Source organism: Hydra vulgaris, chromosome 15, assembly GCF_038396675.1.
Source record: "Hydra vulgaris chromosome 15, alternate assembly HydraT2T_AEP".
Taxonomy (NCBI): Eukaryota; Metazoa; Cnidaria; class Hydrozoa; order Anthoathecata; family Hydridae; genus Hydra; species Hydra vulgaris.
In genome coordinates, this window is record NC_088934.1 from 24,309,797 (window position 1) to 24,336,166 (window position 26,370).

General features: G+C 27.6%; 1 protein-coding gene across 1 annotated transcript; it reads left to right on the plus strand.

Annotated features, from left to right (window-relative positions):
- Positions 1-1,846: 1,846 nt before the first annotated feature.
- Positions 1,847-25,368, plus strand: LOC136072097 (PRELI domain containing protein 3A-like). The gene is made up of 4 exons (XM_065820369.1): positions 1,847-2,001; positions 10,220-10,546; positions 19,976-20,078; positions 24,953-25,368. Exons 1-4 carry the CDS (start codon positions 1,970-1,972, stop codon positions 25,325-25,327), a joined length of 837 nt encoding a protein of 278 aa, XP_065676441.1. The 5' UTR covers positions 1,847-1,969; the 3' UTR covers positions 25,328-25,368.
- Positions 25,369-26,370: the final 1,002 nt, after the last annotated feature.

The window sequence follows — 26,370 nt, forward strand, 5'->3', positions numbered from 1 at the left end:
TTACGTTACCGCACTTGTCCAAAAATTTCATTTTATAAATTTTTAAAATAAAAAAATTTTAACACAAAATGCGCGTTAAAGGCAATTGTTTTTTAACAAATTATGCTTTAAAACGAATGTAGATAACGCACCCCTTACATAGCGCTTTTTCTAACTGGTTCATTTCGTAACTAAGGCTGTCAACGGGTACCCGGGTAACCGGGTACCCACCCGTTGATTACTGCCCGGGCAGCATTATCAATTGACGGGTCCCGAAAAAAGTCCTGAAACGTCACTGTTTGTCACGTTATCATTGGTTCGTCTTGGTTCATAACCGCACCAAATTTTCGAGTGCGGTTATTCAATGGAACGTCATGTTATTTCCAAAACGTAACGTTTCAATCGGGAAAATTTTTTTGAAAGCGCGGTAATGTCTTGGTTCAATCAGGACAAAAGTTGCTGTCATGTAACGTCACGTAACGTTATTTTTTTGAACCGGGACGCCGAAGCTTAATTTACAATAATTATCAATTAAAAAGCGACTTGAATCTAATTGACATCAAAGAATTTTCTAGTATTTTACGTTTGTTTTATCACGTAAAATACTAGTTTAATAGAACCAAATTATCAAAAATTTGGCTTCATTAAAGCAGCTTAAGTTGATGTCTCAAGCCTTAAGATAAACTAGAAATGAACAATGAATCTACATATAAAATAGCATTCTAGAGATGATCCACGACCATTATTATGTTAATAACTATTTGGTTGATCATCAGCCAAGTTTAACTAAATGAGCATTATTATATGATTATTTGAATAACAAGTTGATTGCAACTTTCAACTGAATGTGTTCAACTTTCCTGTTAAAGCATTCAACCTGAAAGTGGTCAATAATGGCAAATGAGAAAAAATGTTAGCTAATAGACAGCAATTTTACTTGTTCAGAAACAATGCACAAGTAGCAAGTTACGGTTATACTCGTTGGAGCAACTAACATATTAAAAGTATTACAAAAATTCATACACTCTAAAAAAAAGGTAAAATTTCTACCTCAGAGTAGGGTATGTGGTATACCCTCAGTAAGGTATAGTTTTATACTTTCTAAGATAGAAAACTATAATGAAAATAATCATTTGTCATACAATTTTCTACCTTAAAAGTATTATTTTTTACCTTAGTTCATCATGTCAGCATTCGTATTAAAAAGTTTCATGTTAGTAAGAAAAGACTTTGCAGAATATGATATAAGTTCATCTGTATCATTTAAAAGCTGATAAATCATGTCAGCAAATCTATAGAAGGGGAGGCGAAGGGGGCAATTACCCACTTTTTTGAAGATTTTTTGAAAATGATTTTTTTTTGTATTTCTATAAATTTAACACAGCATATTGTTTAAAAAGAAGGAAGTAAATTAGGTAGGCTGTCCTAAAATTATATGAAATTTTAATACAACTGTAAGACGCGAATTTTAAATTGGACTTTTGGAAAAACAAAATATAAAATAACGTCATTTTGTAGTTACATAGTGTAAGACTGATATTCAAACAAAAAATTTCTAAATATGCATTATAAGTTTTGAGTTTGCATGGCCGCAAATCATATATTCTAAAAATTGTCTCCTTGCTAATGGTCTGAATTCACCAAATCAAAAAAATCCAAAAAATGCCCCCCTAATTACTAAATAGTCTGGATCCGCCCCTTATTAGGTGCTTGGGTAATTATTGTCCTGTTAGAATTTGAACTTAGAAGAATTTGAACTAGAAGTAAATAAACAGGTTATGAATGGAAATAATTTGTCTCCTGTAGGTAACTTTATCATTACCAGAAAGAATTTTTGTTCGGTTTTCCGTCCGAACACGGTTTTATGTTATAAAACGTAAGATTGTTTTTTTTTTAAACGGAATTTGTATTCAAGAACTTACGCTTTTCCTGAAATGCATATTTTGGTACACAAATATTCATAGAATTTTCATAATCTATTCTTTTTAAAATGAAACTTTGGTCAACCGAACATGTATTTAGGTTAGTATCTATTAAGTTAATGTTTATAATTTTATTACCTTTTATCACTCATTTAATATGATGATGTTATATGTTAAGTTGCTTTACAAGTTGTCTACTTACTGTAGACAACTTTTTAAACTTAATTGTGTAATATGATATTATACAGTTTTATACCACACAAATAATTATTAAGTAGACAGCTTATAAGGTCTAAAAAGTAAAAAAGAAATGCAACTGGTGTGAATATATTATATCATTAGAGTAGTCTTAAAATTGTAATTTTAAGAAAATTGTAACTAATTAACTGTAGCTTTACTCTAATTTCTATTTATTAACTAAAATCAATTATAGATAATTAAAAAAAAAAGTGCAAAATACTCAAGAACTTCTCCCTAATCTTTATAGTGAGGAATATTTCCCAAAGTTTTACCTCTTGTTACAGGGAAAAAAAAACTACAAGGAAAGCTACAGGAAAAAAACAAACTCAGTGCCTGTATGAAGTTCTTCAAGAGTATGACTCTAAAAGCAGTTCCTGTAAACAATACTTTAACCAACACAGGACATAGACCTGTATTGCGAAGCATTTTGCGAGACCAATATGAAAAATACCTATAATGTTTCATTTAGTTAGGTAGTTCAACAAACGTCCGTTTGCGGCGGAAAACAAAGTCACAAAAATTGCTTTTGAGGCAGAATTTTTTATTACCTGTCGGTAGATGCTTTTGTCTAGTTACAAAGGAAACTGCCAATAAAAATGACGCCATTTTTAAAGTAGGATTCCTGCTGATTACAGTGATCTTTTCGTTTTAATTTTAACACAATCCTTTCTAAAGGTACATCTCTTCAATGAAATAAGGTGAGTTTAATCTTTAGAGAATTTTTTTTGTAGATTAGTAAACTCAAATATTATTATACCTACTTCTAGCTTATTATATTACCTTTCTGAAAATGTATAATATTATAAAATATTTCATTGCCGGCCAATTTTAGAGTACACCTCTGTGAAGCTACTATATTCTGAAAAGTTTTATTTATTTTTCGCCAAAACCGGGGGCGTGATAAAACATTGTTTTTATAACAAAAACAATGTTTCGTCAAACCAAATGATTTTAAACAATAAAATTTATTGTTTAAAATCACTTGGTTTCTAATCTTTCCCCATCTAGTATTAAAATTTAATAAATATGTATCCTCACCAACTATTAAACTAAATAAATACGTAATATACTGCCCATTTCATAATAAATTGTAAGTCACCTGACACTTGTCCATATCATAAATTATAATCATATGCCAGTCAACATATTTTCAATTACTTTTAACTTTGCAATCATGTCAGTCACTACAAAAATAACTGCTTCTGATTTCAATGCTTATGTTGACTCCTTTAAAGTGGATAGTAATGCCAGCACAGTTTTCAGAAATTGTTTTGCAATCTACATCTACTTGTTAGAGAAAAAAAAGATAACAAAAGCTAGTGTGAGACTGCATGAAATATTGTCTTCACATGGGTATGAATGTAATATTGGAGCTGTTACAATAGCCTTAAAGAGAATTTTTTTAGAAATTAAATATTTCAAAAAGAGGCTCAATGAACTATGGTGCAAATTATCAGACCTATTATAAACACCATTTAAAGTCCCCAAAATGAAAGCCCAAATAGTTATGCCAATGGAAGTAGAGGAAGTATTGCAAACTGGAAATGTGGTGACAGTTAACATAGAGAATGCAAAGAAATTGAAAACAGACTGTTCGAAATGTCCTAATTTAAGAAAATCCCTAGTACTGCAAAAAGAAACAATGGGAAAACAGATCAAATACTTGAAGGCAAAAAGTTTGCTCAGTTCAGATAATGTATGCATAAAACATTTAACCCAAGACCTTAAAAGGAAAAAAATATGTATCGACAAGCTCAGACAAGAGAAGAGAAAGTTGAAGCTAGAAAATTCTTTATTGAATGCACGTCTTGAAAAGTTGACATTAAAAAATCTTAAGAGGACTATTTTGAATGCAAAGAGAAAAAGTAAAAGAGCTGATAAACACATAGTCAAGCTAACACAAAAGCTGAAAGAAAAAAAAGAAGAACGCAAAGACATTGTCAATCGGGGCTTGGAATTGGATGATCTCAAAAGTCAATTGGACCGCCCACAGAACAACTCACCAACACACATTTTTACTACAAAGTCATATAACAAAAGACAACATAAAAAGCAAGTCAGATATACAACACATATCCGTAAGTGCATCTATATGTGCCTTCTAAACCAAGTACCGATAAAAAATGCTGGGCAAGTTATTCGTTTTGTTGTCGAAAAGCTAACTGGTTCACGTGTTTTGTATGTTCCCCGACCAACACAGTTTGCACAGATGGCATATGAATTAGGTGTTATCTCAGATATACAAGTGGCAGAACACCTCTATTACTCTACATCTGCTGTAGCAACACTCTCTTGGGATGCGACAACTTAAGCTGGGGTTCATGTCAACGAATGTCACATAGCTACTTCTGGACGACAGCTAACAATACAAATTGCTGAATTAGCAGGTGGCAAATCAGGGGACTATATGGTGCAGCTAGTAAATTCTTTTCAGGACATTGCATCAACTTATTCAAAATTTACAGGTATACAACAGCATATTATACTTAACAAATTTCGCAACACCTTTGAGTCTACTCTTACAGACAGAGCAAAAGTAAATCACTGTATCAATCAACAACTCAGTGACATGTTTTGCAAGCCACTAACTGAACTCAACTGCAATGTTCATCCTTTAGATGGTCTGGCAACCGAAGCTCTGAAAATTCTACGCAAACTTGACACAAGCTACAATGTTACAAGCCAGGTGTATGTGAATGAGTGTCATGCTGCGAATATGCTAAATGCTGTGTCTAAATTAAAGTAACTTTTTTTATATCCATATATTTTTAGTTTTAGGAATTAGTAATAAACATGATTATATGATAATTACGGATATATATATAAATAAAAGGTATTCTTTTTGAAATTTAGATACAAAATGAAATCTGGTGACCCAGCTGGTTTTAAGACATACTTAATCTGCAATGGTCTGAAACCTGGAGTTATTGTTCGGTATGTAGGGAATCGGCTGCATATTCTATTCCATATGGCAGGCACTGTTTACCAGCTGAAAGACAGTCTCATCACATATCTCAAAAAATACTGTAGAGCAGCTGCATTGAGACTTGCTCTCCTGGGTGATTTTAACAATCCAAAAATTATGACTCAATTGAGAGTTTTAGGTAGGTTTGCATGTCTTTTTATCTAATAACTTTCCATTATATAAGTTTAATCATTCTTAATTATTATTTAAGCATTGTCAACAAGATATCTTTTTTTTAACAAATTCATTTTTATCTTTTTTTCACAGGACTGTATGTCAAATGTTTGACAGGTCCATGGATGACACAGTTTTATGAAAACAAAGAAAACAGAATTTAGAAATGGTACATGTAACATAATTTACATTTAACACAGGTTGATAATACAGATTTAATTTTGGTTGATATCCACAGTAAAAAAACATATTTCAATTAATTTTACTTGATGCAAAAATTTTAAATCCATGTACTGAATAAAAAAAAAAATCTAATAAGTTAACTTGTTTTTATTTAACAGGTTCCATTATTAAAATCATGTCTTTGTTGGCTTACAGAAATAAAGAATGACCCATTACTCCTACTTTCATTGCCTGTGGATTGTTTCAGTTGTGAGCTGGTACAAACAGATACTGTATTTGTTTTACTTAGAACTGCAGATTCTGGTACTTATTTTAAAGAAATTGCCAAGTCTCTTGCCGAAGGATTTATTATAGTTTTAAAGAGGCAACTAGCGCCATATCTCTCTGGTGCCCTATCCAACCCCAGTAGAGATGTAATTAACAGTACACTAGAAGCACCAGTGCATAATATGCATAGCGAAAGAGCTCTGGGTATGTTTGATGCACTGAGTAAGAGAGCTCATAATGCTACCACTGGATTTCTAGATGGTAAAGTAAAATGCAAAATCAATAAGACCTTTAATTGGTTGATGCAGTTGAATCTGTCTAAACAAAAAGATATCATTACTTTTGCCATTAAACAAGCAGTAGCAAACAGAAAGCTGTTGCTTGTGAGGAAGTCTGAAATTGATGATGCTGCCAAGTTACGTCAAGTAGAAACTGCTCAAAAACGGGACAAAATGGAGAGGAGAAAAATAGAAAGAGCAATAAAATTAGATTTAGACAAAAATGTGGAACCAAAAACATTTGCCAGTTTTTCTGATGAAACAAGAGACATTATCAGGCAGATATTGAACCGAGATCCTGGTTTGCTACAAAGAAGCATAAATCATATTTGGGATGTAGAGGGGAAAGATGTGATTTTTTTGGGAAGTATTCATTCCTTTTCATCAAAAAAGAACAACAACTTAATCAATGTTGAATATTTGAACAATGAAAGAAAAATATTTTTAATAAGTGAGTTTCTTGCTGACATTGCTTTGGGAGACATTAGCTTCCAATAGATACAATATCTTAAATTTTTTATGGTTTTCTACATTAGTAATTGCAATCCATTTCTTTAAAATAAGTTTTTTTTCATCTGTACAAACAATATTTTCATGTACATTGTTTTTTTTATTGCTATAATAAAGTTAGGTGAGGTTTTTATTATAATATATTATATAAAGTCTTCATGTAACCTTTTTTTACCTATTGAAAAAACAATGAAGTTTCCAATTATGAATTTTTTATCCCTTATAACTTTTTTAAAGCTATTATTGGAATGGTGAATGTTTTTTATTTTGTTTTTATTGTACATTTTAACTTTAACGTTTAAAGTTTAAAAACTCAAAAAAATAAAAAGAACCGCCCCGGGGGCGTGTGGCTCAAACGCCCCCGGGTAAATCTGCCACTGTTTTTTTTTACTTTTTTTGTAATATATTAATGCAGCAAGCAACCCTGAAAATTTGTGGTCAATATCTATACAAATAATTAAGTAACACTGATATTTCTCACAAATTGTTACATTCATACAATTACATTGGTCACAATTTTTGAAAGAATTTGAAGCACAAAATTTTTCACTTTTAAAAATTGATAACTTTTAGCAAATTTAGTTAGAGAAAAAAAGATTGCAGTTTTGGAAATCGTTCATTCTGTTGTTTCCAATGATATATGTCATTTCAAAAAAAAATGAGTTTGATTTTTTTATTGAACTACCTAATTTAGTTTCATTTAGTTGTTAAGTTTGATGCTTTTAAATCTCTAATTACTGGCATTAATTAGAAAAATAAATTTTAGATGATTTAAGTAGTGACCATTTTAGATGATTTAAGTAGTGACCAGAATATGAATATTGTATGGGAATAGCCACAAGAAGTATAAAGTGTTAAATACTCAAGCTGAAAAGTTCTTCCCCTTAATCATTTTTTTGGGTTAAAATTGACAATAAGGTTAATGTCTCTTTATGTACCAATATTAGTTAATTATTTTGGTAATCTATACTATCCAAGTTTAAGTTACTACATGATGTTGCCTTTTTTCAAAATTTTTTCAAAATTTGCATAAAGCTCCATCAATCATTTCTTTTATAACAAACCAAATTAAGCTCCTAGAAATAAAGGTACAAGAGATTTTCTTAGCAAACTTAAAGTTTAATACTTCTTGCCTTCTTTCTGAGAATACTTTGTGCTCAATGTTAAAGATGAGGAAAATGCATATAAGATCAATAACTTTGTGAAAATTACTTGAGATTAAAAATCATAAAAAATATAAACCAAATCAAAATTCCAGTAATTAAAACTGATATGGTATTGCTTATACAGTAATAGCTTATAGATATTTTTAATCAAGACATAGATGAACCAGCTGCAACTGTAGATTTTGAGGCTAGTCATTTTTTTTAAAATTGTTGTTACAACCCCAAACACTTTTTCTCCAAAATGAGCCTTGACAATCAAGTTTTCACTCTAAAGCTTGACAAACAAATTTGCTGCACAGAGAAACAAGTCAAGCAAACAAGTTACCAAAAGTAACCTAGTTTTACCAAAAGTACGCACAAAAATATTTAAAGAGCTTATTTAAGAATCCAATGAAGAATATATTAAATCCTTATACCTAGATGATCTCAAAGGTAGTTTTAATATTGAAAAATACTAAATACTTAGAAGATATTTACAAAATAGATAATAGATTACTAATTATAAATTTAATTATAGATTTACTAATACATAAAATTAATTTTATAATTTTAATATATAAAATAATTCTGCTGAACCTATTAATTTCATGGACCTCATGATAATAGAAAAGCAATATGGACAGTTACAAACAATGTTACACGAAAAGTCAACTGATATAACTGCATTAATACATTATAACTCTTTGACCCCACACCAAAAATAAGGCATAAAATATAGCATATTAATAGCCAAGTGCTAAAATACAACAAAATAACCTTATAAAAGAGTTATAACAGTATTATAACAGGAGCTTTTTATTGCAGATCATAAATCACCCAACAGTTTTAGAGCTCCTGGACACCAGACACCAGAAAAAACAGATTTAAAGCAAACTGTTACAGTTTAAAAAACAGAGTTAAAGCAAATCGTTACAAAAAATGCTTTCTTATAAAAAATAGTTGCAATTTTAAAATCGTTTGTTTTGCACTGAGTGATGTCTAAAATTATTTTTTCAGTTCTCTTTTTTTTTTCCATGATAATTTCATTATGTTTTCATTATGTTTTTTGTTGATGTACTACTAGAACAATTATGGCTTTCTTAGGGTAAAGTTTCTTACATCAACCCCAACTTTTACCCCATAATGAGGTTTAAGGTCTTCAATATTGTTCATAAACACATTGGCAAGTACGAGTCTATAATCTATAAACCAAACAAGTAAGATCAAAGCAAAAAAACATTAGATACCACTTTTTTTTATAAAATATTGTTTCTTGATCTAGTGTACTTTTAAAAATTTAAGTATAATTGAGTTTTTCATTCAAATGGTTTTTAAGTTGATGTTTTCATTCAATTTTATCACTTAAAATGTTGCAAAAAAACTTGGTTTAATAAATCAAACTATATTTCCTTAAGTTTAAGAATATGTTTAAATTATTTTTTTAGATAAAAATTTCTTTGAACAGAAATAAAATAGTTTATCAATTTTAATTTTTTATAATTCAATTTTTATTTTAACTTTGGCAATCACTGGTTTAATGTTTGCAATAGAATATTTCTACTTTTAAAAATATTTTCAAGAAACAAAATATAATTAACTATTTAAAACGTTTGCAATTTAACTAAAACTTTCTTCTTCACTATGTTCTAAATCTGATATTGTTACTGTACCTATTTATTACATTTAACTTTCAGCAACGATTTTCACAAAATTATTTGAATAAGACAATTTTAGAGGACTAAAAAATTTTTGTTCAAATAGATTTCTTTTTTAATAGATTTCAAAATCCCTATAAACAACTTGCGTATTTATAAAAATTGTTTGATCTTGATATTGCTGTATATAAAATATAAAAGAAATTTTATAATCGCATTTTTATATTCTATTCAAGATTTCTTGTTAAAATAATTTTTAGTTGGAAGCTTCTATTATGCGGTAACAACATATAAGATATAATTAAAAACATTTATATGGCTAATTTTTGTGATTCTTTGAGTATATTAAGTAAATTTATTAGCTGAGTAAAAGTAAGCTACTGTAGTAACTTAATTGGTTGTTTTGATTTGGTTTAAAGGTAAATTAACTGTGATGTACTTTATCCGTTCAGTAAATCAAATATAACTTGAAATAAAATTGGTTTCCACTCAGAGAATTAAAGTAATTTAAATTCAAAAGCGCTTTATGTTTAATAAAATTTCCGCGCAAGAGAGCAAGGATCACACTTTTTTTTTTTTTTTTTTCTTTTTTTCTGATGAATCTTTGTTGATGAAACACAGTGTTAAATGGAAAAAAATTTTGTTAAGTGATTTTCTACTAATATATATATATATATATATATATATATATATATATATATATATATATATATATATATATATATATATATATATATATATATATATATATATATATATATATATATATATATATATATATATATATATATATATATATATAAACTACTAGTTCTTTGAGACTACGATTATTTTATTAATTTGTTTTTATATCTATCTTGATAAAATTTTACCTTTTATATATTTTTTTATTTGGTTAAAGTCACCCATGGAAGCAAGTTACTGAAGCTGCATGGCGAAAATATCCAAACGAATTGAACCCAAATGTATTGGCAATAGATGTTTTAGACAGAAATGTTTTAGAAGATGGTAGACTGGTTACAACTAGAATATTTGGAACTCAGTGGATTTTTCCTAAAGTTATTACAACATTGCTTGGAATGCCTGAAATGTGTTATGCTATAGAGTCTTCAGAAGTTGATATGAAAAATGAAAAAATGACATTAAAAATGATTAATTACACTTTTTGGGGAATTCTTGCTGTGGAAGAAAAGTTGGTTTATCAACCTAACAAAGAAAATCCTAATGAGTATGTGCAAGGTTTTTACTTACATAAAAGTACTTTATCTAAATATCTATACCAAAATTATATATATATATATATATATATATATATATATATATATATATATATACATATATATATATATATATATATATATATATATATATATATATATATATATATATATATATATATATATATATATATATGTATATATATGTATATATATGTATATATATATATATATATATATATATATATATATACATATATATATACATATATATATATATACATATATATATGTATATATATATATGTATATATATATATATATATATATATATATAGTCCGCCCACTCTGAATTTTTTTGTTCCCTATGATGATACCTACCAAATATTTGTAAAAAAAAATAATTTTAAACAAAGAAAATCCTAATGAGTATGTGCAAGGTTTTTACTTACATAAAAGTACTTTATCTAAATATCTATACCAAAATTATATATATATATATATATATATATATATAAATATATATATATATATATATATATGTATATATATGTATATATATGTATATATATGTATATATATGTATATATATATATATATATATGTATATATACATATATATATACATATATATATATACATATATATATGTATATATATATATATATATAGTCCGCCCACTCTGAATTTTTTTGTTCCCTATGATGATACCTACCAAATATTTGTAAAAAAAAATAATTTAAAATTCTATCAAGGGGTGTCTGAAAAATTACTTTTTATATGCACCCAGACCTCTAAAAGGGTGGGGTAGATGTGTGCTAGAAAAAAAATTTTGGACTTTTTTTTGTTGTAATTTGATTGCATAAGTAAATAACATAAACTTAATTAAGTTCTTTAGATATTGGTGAGAGTCTATTATAAAAGTTTTTTAAATATTGATGAGAGTCTGTTATAAAAGTTCTTTTATTGGCGAGAGTCTGTTATAAAAGATATTCTGATACAACTATAATACAAACATAGTTTTGTAACTTTTCTTGCTTAAAATAATTTTTAGGCCATGATTCTCATAATCTTGAACTTGCACTAATATGTTTAACGACATCAGTATAAATTATTAAAAATTTATTAAAATGGACTAGTTGTGTGTGCATGTTTTAAATTGTATAAGATAAATAATTATTATGATAAATGATTAAATACGGCATTTATCTTTTAGTAAACTAACATCGATTTTTAAACAATTAAATGTTTTAAGAAAAAAGATTAAACAACAAAGCCTGTATTACCATATTATATTAAAAGTTATGTTACTTATGCATAATACACAGAATGCTTCATAGATTAACATTATTATGGTATTTCATTTCTTTCATGTTTGCACCATTTTTCTTAAAATCTAAGTACTGCTGATCTGTGATTATTAAAGATGGCAATATCTAAATAAATCCCTCTCTCATTTTAGATAAATTATAAAATATATATTATTACCAAGGCTTCTAAATGTTCTTTGCTTTCCAGTGTTTACTTTTATTTCACCTTCACAGTACATGCATGCATATTTTCCACTATAACAGCCAATTCCCAAAACAATGTTAGCTAACTTCAAATCAAATGCTAAAAGTTTTGCTTGTTTTAGTAAAATTTACTATCAAATCTATACAATAAAAAAATCATGTTTTATTTAAATAACCTGCAAAGTAATTCTGTCAAGATTTAGTAGCTCAACAATCTTTCTGACATTGTTGTAATTTTCTGTTATGTCTGCTACAATCTGCTACAATTGCCAAAAATTGAACTTTTTGAACACCGGAATCCAGATATTGATTTTTGAAAGAGGGTGTCTCTTTTTCATCAATATGAAAGACATTAATACATATCTTCATAAACCCACCTCCAGAATCCATTGACACTAACACTAAAATAAAATTGTTGTTACAGGTGAATCAATGATACAAATTATGTTGGTAATTGGAACCCAACACTCATCTGCTCTAGAAGGCCAGAAAATTTTGTTAAAAGGACCATGCAGGTGCATAAATGTTACCATAACATCTTGCTCAATATTGTCAATTTCATTTATCATACCAATCTGGGATATACATCATATTTACACAGAATAAATTCACCAAAGTTTCAATGTATTGATGTTTATTTGCTGATTTGGTATTGAAATCTTCACTTTTTTGTTTAAAACTAACAGTATCTATAGATTCTAGGTCAAATTGATGATTGCTCCTTGCTCCAGGAATTATTCTACTTAGCTGGAAATGTTTTTTTAAAGTGGTGTGCAATTCTGTCAGTCTTTCTTTTTTAATTTTGAAAAAAATAATCCCTTTAATATTATTTGTACAGTAGTCAAACATTTTATTACAATTCAATATTTGGTCATATGGGTCTTAGTAGATTTGCATTTGCAGTTAATCATTTTACAGTGCTACCAATAACACCACATGGTGACTTACCATGACTTTTAGCAAAAAATGTCTACTCTGCATCAATGTAAAAATCATCTTTATGGAAACAGATATTGTAAAGGTAGTTGTGGTTTTTATACTGCGCAGAACAATCATCTAAAAAATAATCTTTGAAATATTAGGATGATTTCCTTTTAAATAATTAATTAAATAATAATTAGATAATTTAAATATTTAATTAAATAACTTTTAAATAAATAATTATAATAGCTAAGGGGTAAACAGATTCTATCTGTTGACCAGTCTCGCACTTCTTCTTCATCTATTAGGCTGGTGCAGATGCATTTTTAATACATTGTTTCCAGTTTAGGATGTTGAATGCTGGATCTTCTTGACTCAATGCATGGGTTTTGCTTATGTCTCTGTTTTTATGATTAGGCAACTCATTCTATTATCTCCTAATGAGGGTACAGCTCTAAAACACACTTTTATGGTTCTGAGGCCGGCTGGTAGTCAGGTTTCCTAAACTCTGTGGTAGCTCTCAGAGAGGCTGATTCCATCAACAGCTGAAAAATATCAAAGTATTAACAGTGCCATGTTGCGCATGGATGGTGTCCCTGTTTGTGCTTTTGGTGTGCATTGCGGAGGCCACATTTAGAGCCCTTTGTTATGGCTGAGGGTTTATTAATAGTAATGAGGCAATTGCTTGGGCTATTAAATTGTGTTCTGAGTACTATCTATGCTTTGAGTCAAGTTCTTCAACAAATTTCAAAATGAATAAAGTACCAAAAACTATAAAACACAAAAAACCATCTTCATCACCAAGTTCTCTAAACCTATCATTCACTAATACTCGTGGTCTAAATCTTACTTCTGATCTTTCTTGGAAATCATATATCAAATCAGTTGCAAAATTAGCATCTGCTAAGGTTGCATCTCTTTATCGAGCTCAACACTTTCTTACTTCAGATTATATTCTTTATTTCTATAAATCTCAAATCCAGCCTTGTATAGAATACTGTTGCCATATCTGGGGCGGATCTTCTAATGATGCCCTTTCTCTTTTAGACAAGGTGCAAAAATGCATTGTAAACATAGTTGGACCTGCTCTTGCAGCCAACCTCCAACCATTATCACATCGTTGTAATGTTGCTTCACTTTCTCTTTTCTATAAATACTATAATGGACACTGCTCTAAAGAGCTAGCGTCTCTTGTGCCATCTACTAAAATTCGTTCTCGTGTTACTCGTCATTCAATTAAGTCTCATCCTTTTTCTGTGACTGTTCCTTAGTGCTCCAAAAATTCTTATTCTTCAATTTTTTTTCCACAAACATCAGTTCTTTGGAATTCGCTTCCTTTATCTTGCTTTCCTGATTCATATAATTTGCAATCCTTTAAGTCGTCTGTCAATCATTATCTTGCTCTACAATCTTCATCTTTTCTTTTCCAGTAACTTCCAACTTTAATGGAAGCGAAGATGAAGAAAAGAGTTTTTATTGTTAAAAAGTGTATTTTTATGATGAAAGTAAATGTTTTTTAAACAATTTGTACAATTGGTTTTATAAACAACAACGAAAGCAATTGTTTTAATAAACTTTTTGATGGATCCATAAATTTAATAGTTGAAAATATAACAAAGTTATTTATTTTGTTATGTTATGTAAATAAATTTTTAAAATTTTATTTTTAAATTTTAGCATTTTAAAACTTAATTTTTAAATAAAGTTTTAAAATGCTATTAAATAAATTATCATGTAATTTTTTTTAGAGCTATTGGTTTTAATTATTTTTTAATTTTTCTTTCATTAAGATATATATATATATATATATATATATATATATATATATATATATATATATATATATATATATATATATATATATATATATATATATATTATAGCCTGTTTATAATTTTTTTCCTTTGTTGGTTTTTTCAGTGCATTTTTAATTATCTAAAGAGCCCTGGTCAAGCTTTCAAAAAATAAACAATTACATGTTTGGTCAAGGTTGGAGTGCCAGTGTGTGAGTGCGCACGACTATCCTGTTCACAACTGTGCAATTGTCTTTAGTATCAAATATGACTATTTTCAATTTAATTCTCATCTTTTGATTTTTACTTTTTGACTCGTTGATGACAAATTATTTGATGAAGTACCTTAAAAAATATTTTTGATGAAGTACTCTAACAAATCATTTGATAAAGTACTCTAACAATTCATTGTCAAAGCACTCCTTCAGACTTATATGATCATCATCAAGCTGATTTCTAAGATTTTTTAAGAATTTTTAAGTATTTTAATTTTTTTTTTTTAAATTTTCTATGCTAGTCACACTCAAACAAAATATAATGAGTAACTTTGTTAATAGCATACAATTTGCATAAACACTCTTTAGAACAGGTTCAATATAACTTTTTGAGGGGTAAAATTGTTTTTTTACTTGATTTTTTTCTTTAGATATGAGAATGTCAAAACTGTTTTCCCTTTTTTTTTTGTAAATAACCTTCAAATGTGCCCTTCAAATTTGTTTTTTGTTTTGATTTCTGAGATATCTGGAACTTGAATGTGTAATGCTCCGAATTTGTTGCTGTTTTTTGGTTTGTCATAGTGAGTTATAATACGTCCTAAGCTTTCTTTACCATAACTAAAAAATTGTCTGAGTGTTTTAGAGCATCATCTTGAATCAAAGATGGAAAAAGATTGCCTAAATTCCATTTACGAAAAAGTGTTTTTTAGTTCACTTTTAAAACTCTTAACGAAAGATGTAAAAATTCAACTCAAACTCACTTAGGTTAAAGTTGATTTTTTTTTAACCAGCTTGTGGCTGGTAACAAATTTTTATTTTTCACTGATTCCATTTTATTGAAATTATTTAAATCATCTAACGTATGAGATGCTTGATTCACATAAATTGGAATGTTGCTAGACTAATTCCAACTTGCTAACTTTGTAGTGCTGACACAAGTCACTTCAAACATATCTAAAAGCATTAATATTGTTGCAATATTAGATTTTGAACTCACTTGTATAAATAGCCTGAGTGCTTCTGTTTCTTTTCGTTTACCAAGTTTATGACTTTTGAATACAGCTAAACAAGCACGATCATGTGTATCTTATACTGCTGATTTAGGTGAGCAGTGTGACATCATACTAAAATAGCCTGCTGCCAGGGGCTTCAGTACTTACATCGACTGATAAATAGCCTGACTTGCAGAGTGCTGCTACATTGACTGAGGGTTTGGCATTGGGCAGCAATCTTTTCTTTGATTATTCTTTTTTACTTCTTTTTCTGAAAATTAAATTAAAGTAACAAAACTTTGGTAACAATTTGTTACATAAATATGCTATAGTAGATATATATTGTAATTTGTTACATAAATATGCTATAGTAGATATATATTGTAATTTGTTACATAAATATGCTATAGTAGATATATATTGTAATTTGTAACATAAATATGCTATAGTAGATATATATTGTAATTTGTAACATAAATATGCTATAGTAGATATATATTGTAATTTGTAACATAAATATGCTATAGTAGATATATATTGTAATTTGTTACATAAATGAGCAATTCCACAACCGTCACAGCGTGACAACCGTCTTTTTTTTTTGTCTTTAGCCTTCAATATTTTATTATTAAATAGATATAAAAAATTTTTTTTTTGCTATTTTGTTAGCTCATAATAGGTGCTGCAAGAAACAAGAAAAAAAATTAGGGGGGATATATTAGCCTCTTGTTCATGCGAGAAAATATAAAACGTCACAGCGTGACCAAAATTTTCTCATTGTTTTTTAGTTTTTAGATCAGCATCACAATTCAGCTAATATAGATGAACTGAATTATTAACTTGGCATTAAACAAAAAGTTTAGACATTACTCTTACAAGTTTTATAGCTAAATAACATTTATTTAATTAAATTTCAAACAGGTGCACCTTTAATTAACTTGTGGTAAACGTCACAGCGTGACGAGACACATTTGGATAATTATAAACCAGGTAAATGGGCTGTTTTTTTTAATAAATTTAAAACTAAGTAGAGAAGGATTAGACAAATATATAATTACATCTTCATAAAAATAGTTCTTACATAGTAATCTTCAGAACACGCCCATACTATATCAGTGTCAAATCGCGTTCATATTATATTGCTGTCATATATACAACGTTTTAAAGTTTTTCGGGGATTTCGTCTGAAGACGTAAGTTGTTTCACTAAATACTTGGCACTTGAATAGGGTCGCATTTCTATTTTCCCATTATTGTTTTAAATTAGGTGCGCTGAAAATATTCCTGGTTTTGCTGGTGCTTTTGTAAATAACTCATCAATTTTAAATTTTTTTATTGTATTTATAACATCTTCCATAGAAACAAAATAGACATTGAAATTAGTCTCATTTTTAACAGCTTCATGAAAAGTTATGGCATCAGTTATTATAAATTTTCTCTGGATTATTTTTTGCGTTACTATTCTTTTAACGGTCCCACCTATAGCATCTACTGGTTCTTTCCCATGTGAAGCAGCAAAAAAGTTCCAGAATAATTTTAAATCATGCTGTTCTTCCAACCAGGGTATTGCTGATACAATAAAACGATTTTTAAATTGATTACTTGGCCCGTCTGTCCAAAACCTGTAGTATTTTAACACTAGATTCAATATGCTTAGATAATAAATTATGAATAAATACAAGAATAGATTCTTTTGAATGGCTTAAATCATCTGAAACTATGACAGCTGATGAGCATGAATTTTGGTACCAAAATACAGCAGTAAAAACAGTAACTTGCTTCTTGTGCCAATGTGCTGACTGCACTTCATCTTGCCACAAAGTTGAAAAATTTTCAGCAAAATCCACTTGAAGAACGGCTGTGTCTGGATTACTTTGAAGTTGGATCTTATGATCACGATATGTCTTTGATTGTTTCTGTTTAATAAAATAATGCCAAAGAAATGAAGGTAAAGATTTTGAAAAAGTGCTGTAAAGATCATCAACTCTTCCCTTTTTTTCAATTTTTTTAATATATTCCTTTCCATTACCTTCTGCAACTTTTTCCCATTGGTACCATGTAATGCATTTATTCTTGTCAATTTCATTCAAGGCAAATAGATTATGAAACTTTGCAGCATCTTTACATGTTGTACACATATTATTATAACAAATGTCTTTTTCACTATCACATACAATGCTAAGAGGAAATTCATGTGAATACAATGGAAAATTCGAATCAAACTTGTGCAAGGCTTCAAGGATAAGAATTATATTTTGATGCTGTTGACAACAACAAACGTTTCTTGACATTGAATTAGACAAAAGCACATGTGGTGGGCGTAAACTAGCAAACTTTGATTTTCCGACTGATTCTTCAGGATAATCACTTTTAAAAACAGCATAAGCTTCATTAACATTCATATTCAAATGACGTTTTTGCACAGTTTCTTTCTTGTTCTTTAATCTCACTACAATGGTGTCTCTTTTACTGGGTGCTTGACGGGATATATCATCACGCTGATAAAAATCAAGAACCAATTTTACAGTTAAAGCATCTAATGCATTTTTACTAAGTATTTTTTCTGGGCTTAGGATTTCATTCATTTTTGTTAAAAGTTTTTGTACAACTTTAGCCCTCTTTCTGGGTGATTTTGGTAGTGCTGACTCGGCTCTCTTAACAGCTTTTCCAAGAGTGCTTGCAGATTTGTAAGGGGGTGATGTAACAGCTACAGATTTTGATTCTGCTCTTTTTTGTCTGCTCTTTCTCTTTCGCTGCCTTTCTTTTTCTCGTTCAGCCTCCAAATTAGCGAGTCTTCTTTCTTTTCTTTTTTTTGATTCTTTTTCTTTAACTACTTTTTCGCCAAACTTTTCTAACTGCCTTTCACGATATTTCTTTTGACGCTCAGCATGAGTAAGAGGCATGTTAAACCCTTGAAAGATTAAAAAAAAGGCAACGCATTAGTTATGGAGATGCACGTATAACATCTAAGGCTCAATGGAGTTACAGTTATCCCTTAGAGAGGCTCTATGTATCTCAAAAGAGAGCCTCAAGGATAACTGAGCATTCATCCTCCAAATGTTGCCTTTGCAAAACATACCTATAATTTGTAGTTTTTGTAGAAAATGTAAAAGAAAGTAGGCCACTCAATAATCTGGGTCCTTAAAGTTGATAAAAACTAAATTGTGGTTTCAGTTTAGCAGTTTTAAATTTTGTTTTAAATGTTGTTAAAAAATTGTCACGCCGTGACGTCACGGCGTGACAGAAAAAGATTCTAAAAATAACTTGAGCTAATTATTTTTTTAAACATGTTAGTATTTTTTTAGATGTACTAGATTGAGTTCTCATTGCGCTGGATTTTTGAAACCCTAAGTTTTACTGGTAGTCTTAGCATTGTCACAGCGTGACATGTCACAGCGTGACAATTGTGGTAATAGCATTTGATTAAAACAAATGGTATTCTGAATTCGTCTGGCAATAAGTATGTTTTTATCATAAGTAGGAATGATTAGTGCAGCTAAAAGCTTGATTGCAATGAGCAAGACAGTTTTTAAATTTTTTATAGGTTCAATTGAAGTTTGGCGATTAAAAATGAATTAAATTATTGCAAAAACGCCTACTTTTACCTTCTGTTTCAGCCCATATTATTTTTTATAATAGCAGCATACCATAGTAAGCTATATATTTTCTGAAAGAGAAGAAGTAGAGCTTTCTACTGATATATAGTATTATCTATATTAGGTTAGTTTAATTTTATCATTTTTTGTGAGACGGTCGTGGAATTGCTCAAATATGCTATAGTAGATATATATTGTAATTTGTTACATAAATATGCTATAGTAGATATATATTGTAATTTGTAACATAAATATGCTATAGTAGATATATATTGTAATTTGTAACATAAATATGCTATAGTAGATATATATTGTAATTTGTTACATAAATATGCTATAGTAGATATATATTGTAATTTGTTACATAAATATGCTATAGTAGATATATATTGTAATTTTTATACTTTTAGAACTCGCTTGACTCAAGGTGCAAAAATTCAAATTAATGGTCTGCAATTTGCAAATTATTTTGAAGGAGTTATTGCGAAAAACTTTGAATCAACTTCTATTAAAGTGCGTAAAAATTTATAAGTATACATACATAAATTTATAAATATATATATATATATATATATATATATATATATATATATATATATATATATATATATATATATATATATATATATATATCAGGGTGTTAGCCAGCCTGATGGTCCTGATGGCACCGCATATAACGTGGTATTCCCAATTGGTTTAAAACTCCCAAATATACATAAGGTCAAAGTAAAAAAAAAAAAATTAAATCAGTCTCATATTTAAAGTGTCGGGCTAGACAAGTAAAAAACACAATTAGTTTGCACGACAAAGAAATGAATTAAGTTGATCGATTTTTTTTAATGTGTAAAAAAGCATTGTCATTAGCAAGACCATTCATTCAAAAATTGAAAAAAACTTTTTTTTTTAATTTTTAGTTGGTGTCAGTTATTCTCTAGTTAAGATTTTTCAATATGTTTAATAAATTATTTTTTTAATTTATTCTCATTATTCAAAAACTCTTTATTTACATTTTTACTGTTTATCTTAAGTTAGGAATGTTTCCAAGATCTTTGCTTATTAATAAATATTATACTTTAAAATAAGTTTATAACGTTTTTTTATTAAAACAATTAATAATACTTCGGTAAAATAAATTAGCTGTTAAAATGAATCGAAAATAATAACAATAGTAAAATCAAAAATAAAACTTGCAATGAAACCATTCACTTATGTTTTATTTGCGTAAAACATAAAAGAAGATAATTAAAAACTAATATAATATTAATATTACTAATTATTAAGCAATATTTATAAATACAAAAAATTGTTTTTGTATTAAAATATATTTTTTTATTCAAGTGTGCTGATTAAATTTAGTTGCTGCCCTCGTGTGGTGAAAGAATCTCACTCTGCCCCTCAACTGCCTTTGTTACTCATTTAAATTAAATTAACTAAAGTTAATTGCAACAAAAGTTCTTTTAACAAACATTCTATTCGACAGAAATCAGCGAGCCAACCAAGATTCTCAATTGAAAGTTATCGAGCTTTCGAAAACTTTCTAATTTAAAAGCTATCGATTTAAATAAGTTATTTAACTTTTTTTAATTTATTTAATGATAAAAATTATAATATAAAATTAGATGAACGAAATTGCAAATATCTATGAAAAGAAGTTTAAAATTTTTATTTAAATATTTCAAAATTTTTAGTTTTAAAACCCTAAAGTATTTAAAAACCCAAATATTCAAAAACTTTCCATATAATTAGGGTTGCCATAGAGAATACAGTGCCAAACCTTTAAAAATATATTTTTTTATGTTCTTCTTTGTAAAAGCCGGACATCTGGCAACCTTACATATAATGTGTTTTTATAGACAATTGTCAATTAAATTAAAGTTGTTTTAGCTATTTGAAAAGTGAAAATCATCAAAAATGTTTTGCTAGAAATTAAGTACTTTTTAGCATTTTTTTTTTACATTTGTAATTTAAAAATGAAAATAAAAATAAAAGAAGACACTATATGTAGCTAATCGTTTAAACCTTTTAAAACTGTGTTTTAAGAGTGTACACAACTAAAATAGATCAAAGTTTCATCTAAAATAGATCAATGAAAAAATTTGATAAATCATTAATTAATAAATTATTCATTAAAACTTTGATTGCAAATAATTGTCTTTTGTTCTTGTTTTCACTCTACAATATTAAACAAAGAATAGAAGCGATTTAAATAAAACTTAAGAAGATCATAAATTCAACAAGTTGAATAATTTTAATTAAACATTTATAAAATATAAAAATCTTCCTGCTACGAATATAACCCAGCAAAAATAAAAAATTAAGTTTTGATTGAAATTTATTTGTATCTAAAAAATGTCAACTTTATCTACTTTTTTAAATGTCAGAATGCAATGACCTTTTTTTTAGGCCACACCTAAAATCCCAATTTCGCGAAAACGCTGTATGAATTTTTTTCCTGGCTAACACCCTGTGTGTGTATATATATATATATATATATATATATATATATATATATATATATATATATATATATATATATATATATATATATATATATATATATATATATATATATATATATATATATATATCATATATATACATATATATATATATATATACATATATATATATATACATATATATATATATATACATATATATATATATATACATATATATATATATACATATATATATATATACATATATATATATATATATATATATATATATATATATATATATATATATATATATATATATATATATATATATATATATGTATGTATGTATATATATTAGGGTGGTGGTAAAAACAACTTATTTTTAAAATGTCAGCTGACAACCCCTAAATGTGTTTTATATAATAAAATAATACTGGATTTAAAAAATTTTTAAATAAAAAATATTTTTACGGGTGCCACAAGGCCCTTATACATCAAACAGGTTCCTAATATTATAAAAAAAAAAGTTTTTCAAAAGTATATCATGTTGGGTCTCAAAAGAAGCAAAATTTTATAAAAATTCTAAAAATAACAATTATTTTATAAAATAACTATTATTTAAGATTTTTTTGAAATTATAATTAAAAAAAATAAACTTTTTTCATTTTTAGTTTAAAAGGTCATTTTTTTTGCAATAAACTATAAAATAACAATTTTTTTTTTTAAATAATTGTTATTTTTGAAATTTTTATAAAATTTTGCTTCTTTCGAGACCCAACATGACATACTTTTGAAAAACTTTTTTTTTTATAATATTAGGAACCTGTTTGATGTATAAGGGCCTTGTGGCACCCGTAAAAATATTTTTTATTCAAAAATTTTTTAAATCCAGTATTATTTTATTATATAAAACACATTTAGGGGTTGTCAGCTGACATTTTTAAAAAAAGTTGTTTTTACCACCACCCTAATATATATATAATATATATATATATATATATTTATATATATATATTTATATATATTCCTGCAAATTCATTGCGCTACTAATATATTTTGCTAATAGGTTAGTCTTGAATTACATTGTAAAAATTTCAAGTGTTCCTAACCACTCTCTTTAGCTTAACTTAATTCTAATATATATAGGAAATAACAAAAATTTGGATAAATTTAAGAGCTTTTATGGGCCAATAGGATTTTTGAAAAGTTTGTGATTCAAAAGACATTTTGTCTCTTTAAAGTAGTTTCACAGAAAATGAGGCCAAGAGATAATTGTTAAAATATCCAGAACCATGGGAATCGGGTGCTTGCAAAATTTTAAGGATTGAGTCAACATAATGAAATTCGTCAATAATAGAGCATGGCATTGCTCTCCAAAGATAAGGATTAAAAACAGTTTCTTTCTTGTCAAAAAATATTGCCAAATTTACCCATCCTCCTCTAAGGCAGCCATAATGGTAGAAAATTGCTTTGCAAAAGTAATTGTCTGCCAATTAAAAGGTTTTGCCCAATTTAGAATAAACTTCATCTTTACTATATACATCTTAAATGTCATACTTTTGAAATATGTATTATAATAGTAACATTCATGTTTTTTTCAAGTGATCAACGATCATTACTACCAAGAGGTCGTAATAAACGTTGATCAAGAGGTCATTGATCATCTTGTTGATCTTAATGATTTTAATTGTTGTTTTATTTGATTAATTGACTATTATGTTACATTTTTTATTCTTTTACGTTTATTCTTTGAATTGCCTCAAATATTTACAGAACTTCTCTATTTTTTGATTCACTCTAATTGTTTTGAATTTTTTATTTTTGAATATTTAAAATGAACTAAGTATATAAATATGTTTTACATATATAGAATTTCTAAGCCAGTTTTTTTTTTGTTTTTACAAGTTCACTCTTAACATGCTTCAAAGCACCAGTATTTAAGTTCAATTTCTCAAAAAAAAATTTAAACAAGCTCATTCCCAACAAACTCACCTTTCATGAAATTACCCACAAACCCACCTTTCATTAAAGATGGGAATGAACTTGTGAAAGTTTATTTTAAATGGTAGTTGCAACATTTAAATTTAGAGTTAACAGGAAGAAAAAAAAGGAGAGTTAAAATACAAGAAAAAAGTTGACAGAAAACTTTAAAAACTGTAAATTGTTTGATGAAGAAAAAACATGAAATGAGAAGAGATTTTTAAAACATTGGTATTTGAGGAAAAGGATGAAGACTAGATGAATAAAAAACTTTTGAAAAAATACGACTTTACTAAATGACAAGTCACACGGGATTGAGTTTAATTTGATGAAACAAGAGATAAAAGTTTCCTTGAGCAGTGAACATTATTATTCTATCAGTAGAAAAGAGAATGCAACCTTATGACAATTGATTAGCTTGGCAACTAGAACTTAAACATTTATTGACTACATTTGCTATGCATTTTTGAACCATGTCTAATAAAAAAGAACTTCATTAGAAACCAAAAAGAACCATGTATGAAAAAGAAAGTTTTTTAGGCATGGTTCTTATAATGGGTGATATATAATTCTTATAAATCAACTCACATTCTTTCGTACCTTAGTTGTTTTAATGAAGCGGTTGTATATAAATATGTTTATGTTTAAGTTGAGTTTTTATATATATATATATATATATATATATATATATATATATATATATATATATATATATATATATATATATATATATATATATATATATATATATATATATATATATATATATATATATGTATATATATTATTGCTTATTAAAAATAAAAATATATAATTAACTAACAAAAAATTTTACTTATATATATAAATATATATATATATATATAATTTATTTCTGTTAGTTGATTATATATTTTTATTAAGTAATAATAATTACACGGTATTATGTTGAATTTTATTAAATCGATAGATTTTTTATTGTAGGGCCGAACAGCATTGGAGCAGGTTTTGCATAAAATAAAAATTGAAAATTTCTATTTAACTCTTGCCAAAAAAATTGAAGAATTGTCTTTAGATATTGATAAAGCGGCAACTTTTATTGACGAAGAACTTAGTGTAACTGAGCGTATAAAAGAGTTAACTGATGATCTTGATAAGGCTTCATCTATCATAAATAGTGAAGTGAAACATTTTTCTACAAAAATCCAAAATGATTTAAAGCATCTGTTCAATGATTTAAATGCAGATTTACATGAAATTCAAAAGACAGTTGTTGTACGTGATACCAATCCACGTAGCAGTTTAGTTGCCGCTGTACAACAAGCTGGAATTACTGCAAAATCTAATACTAACAACTAAAATAAATTTTTACATTAAATATACTGAATGCGTCGTTTTCATAGTTTGTTTTCATAATTAAGTTGATGTTTTGTGTTATTTATTGAATTGCTTCTATTATTTTTATTTAATTCATAGTTAAAATTTCAAAGTTACTTTTAAAATAGACATACAGCTAAGAGATAATAATAAGCGTTAAGTTGTATTCGTTTGACAGGTGATCAAGCCCTAAAGGCCACAATTTAATAAAAGCGTGTTACTGGATATAAATAATTATTTAATTTTTCTTTTTTAAAATGGTGTTTATAAAGTTCAAGCAGGTAAAGGGGTTCCAATAATATTTGTAAAGAATATTGTTGGAACCCCTTGATTTGTAAATAAACCACAGTTTTTATCACGTATTTTCAATTCTATTGCCTCTGGTAATTGAGACATTTCTTGAGGTAGCACTACTTGAGGTTATGCTAAATACTACTTGAGGTTATGCTAAGCACTTATTACACTAAAGGTCTCGCCTACTTAGATTTTTTTATGTTTATTTTTTTCCTACCGAATTCGAAAATCACTTTTGTTTTGGCGTAACATCGATAGTTTTTTATTAATGCTTAGTTTTATATTTTCTCGATATAAGATTTTTTCTAAGTTAGTATGTTGAATCAATCTATTCTAAAGTTGTAAGGATAATTATATAGCGTATTGCATTTTTTCATATATTGAAAGGTATGTAGGAAGTACGATATTAGTGAAAATAAAAAGAAATAATTAGCAGCTATGGTTAGAGTTCTGGCTATGAACACGGAGTTTCGGCGCCGGTTTTAGCCCATCATAGTAGTGTTCCATCCTCCTTGATATCTATTTTTCATTTTTGCAATGTCCCGATGAAATCTCTCGCCATGCTCCACACAAACATCACTCTTATTTTCGGGGAAGAAATCTCTCTATACTCTGGGAACAGCATTTCCTTTCTTCTACTTTGTAACCATCCTGCTAGACTTTGTAACCATCTTTCAACTTTGTAACCATCCTGCTAGTTCGGCAGGTTCCACGTATTACATGAGAGCCCC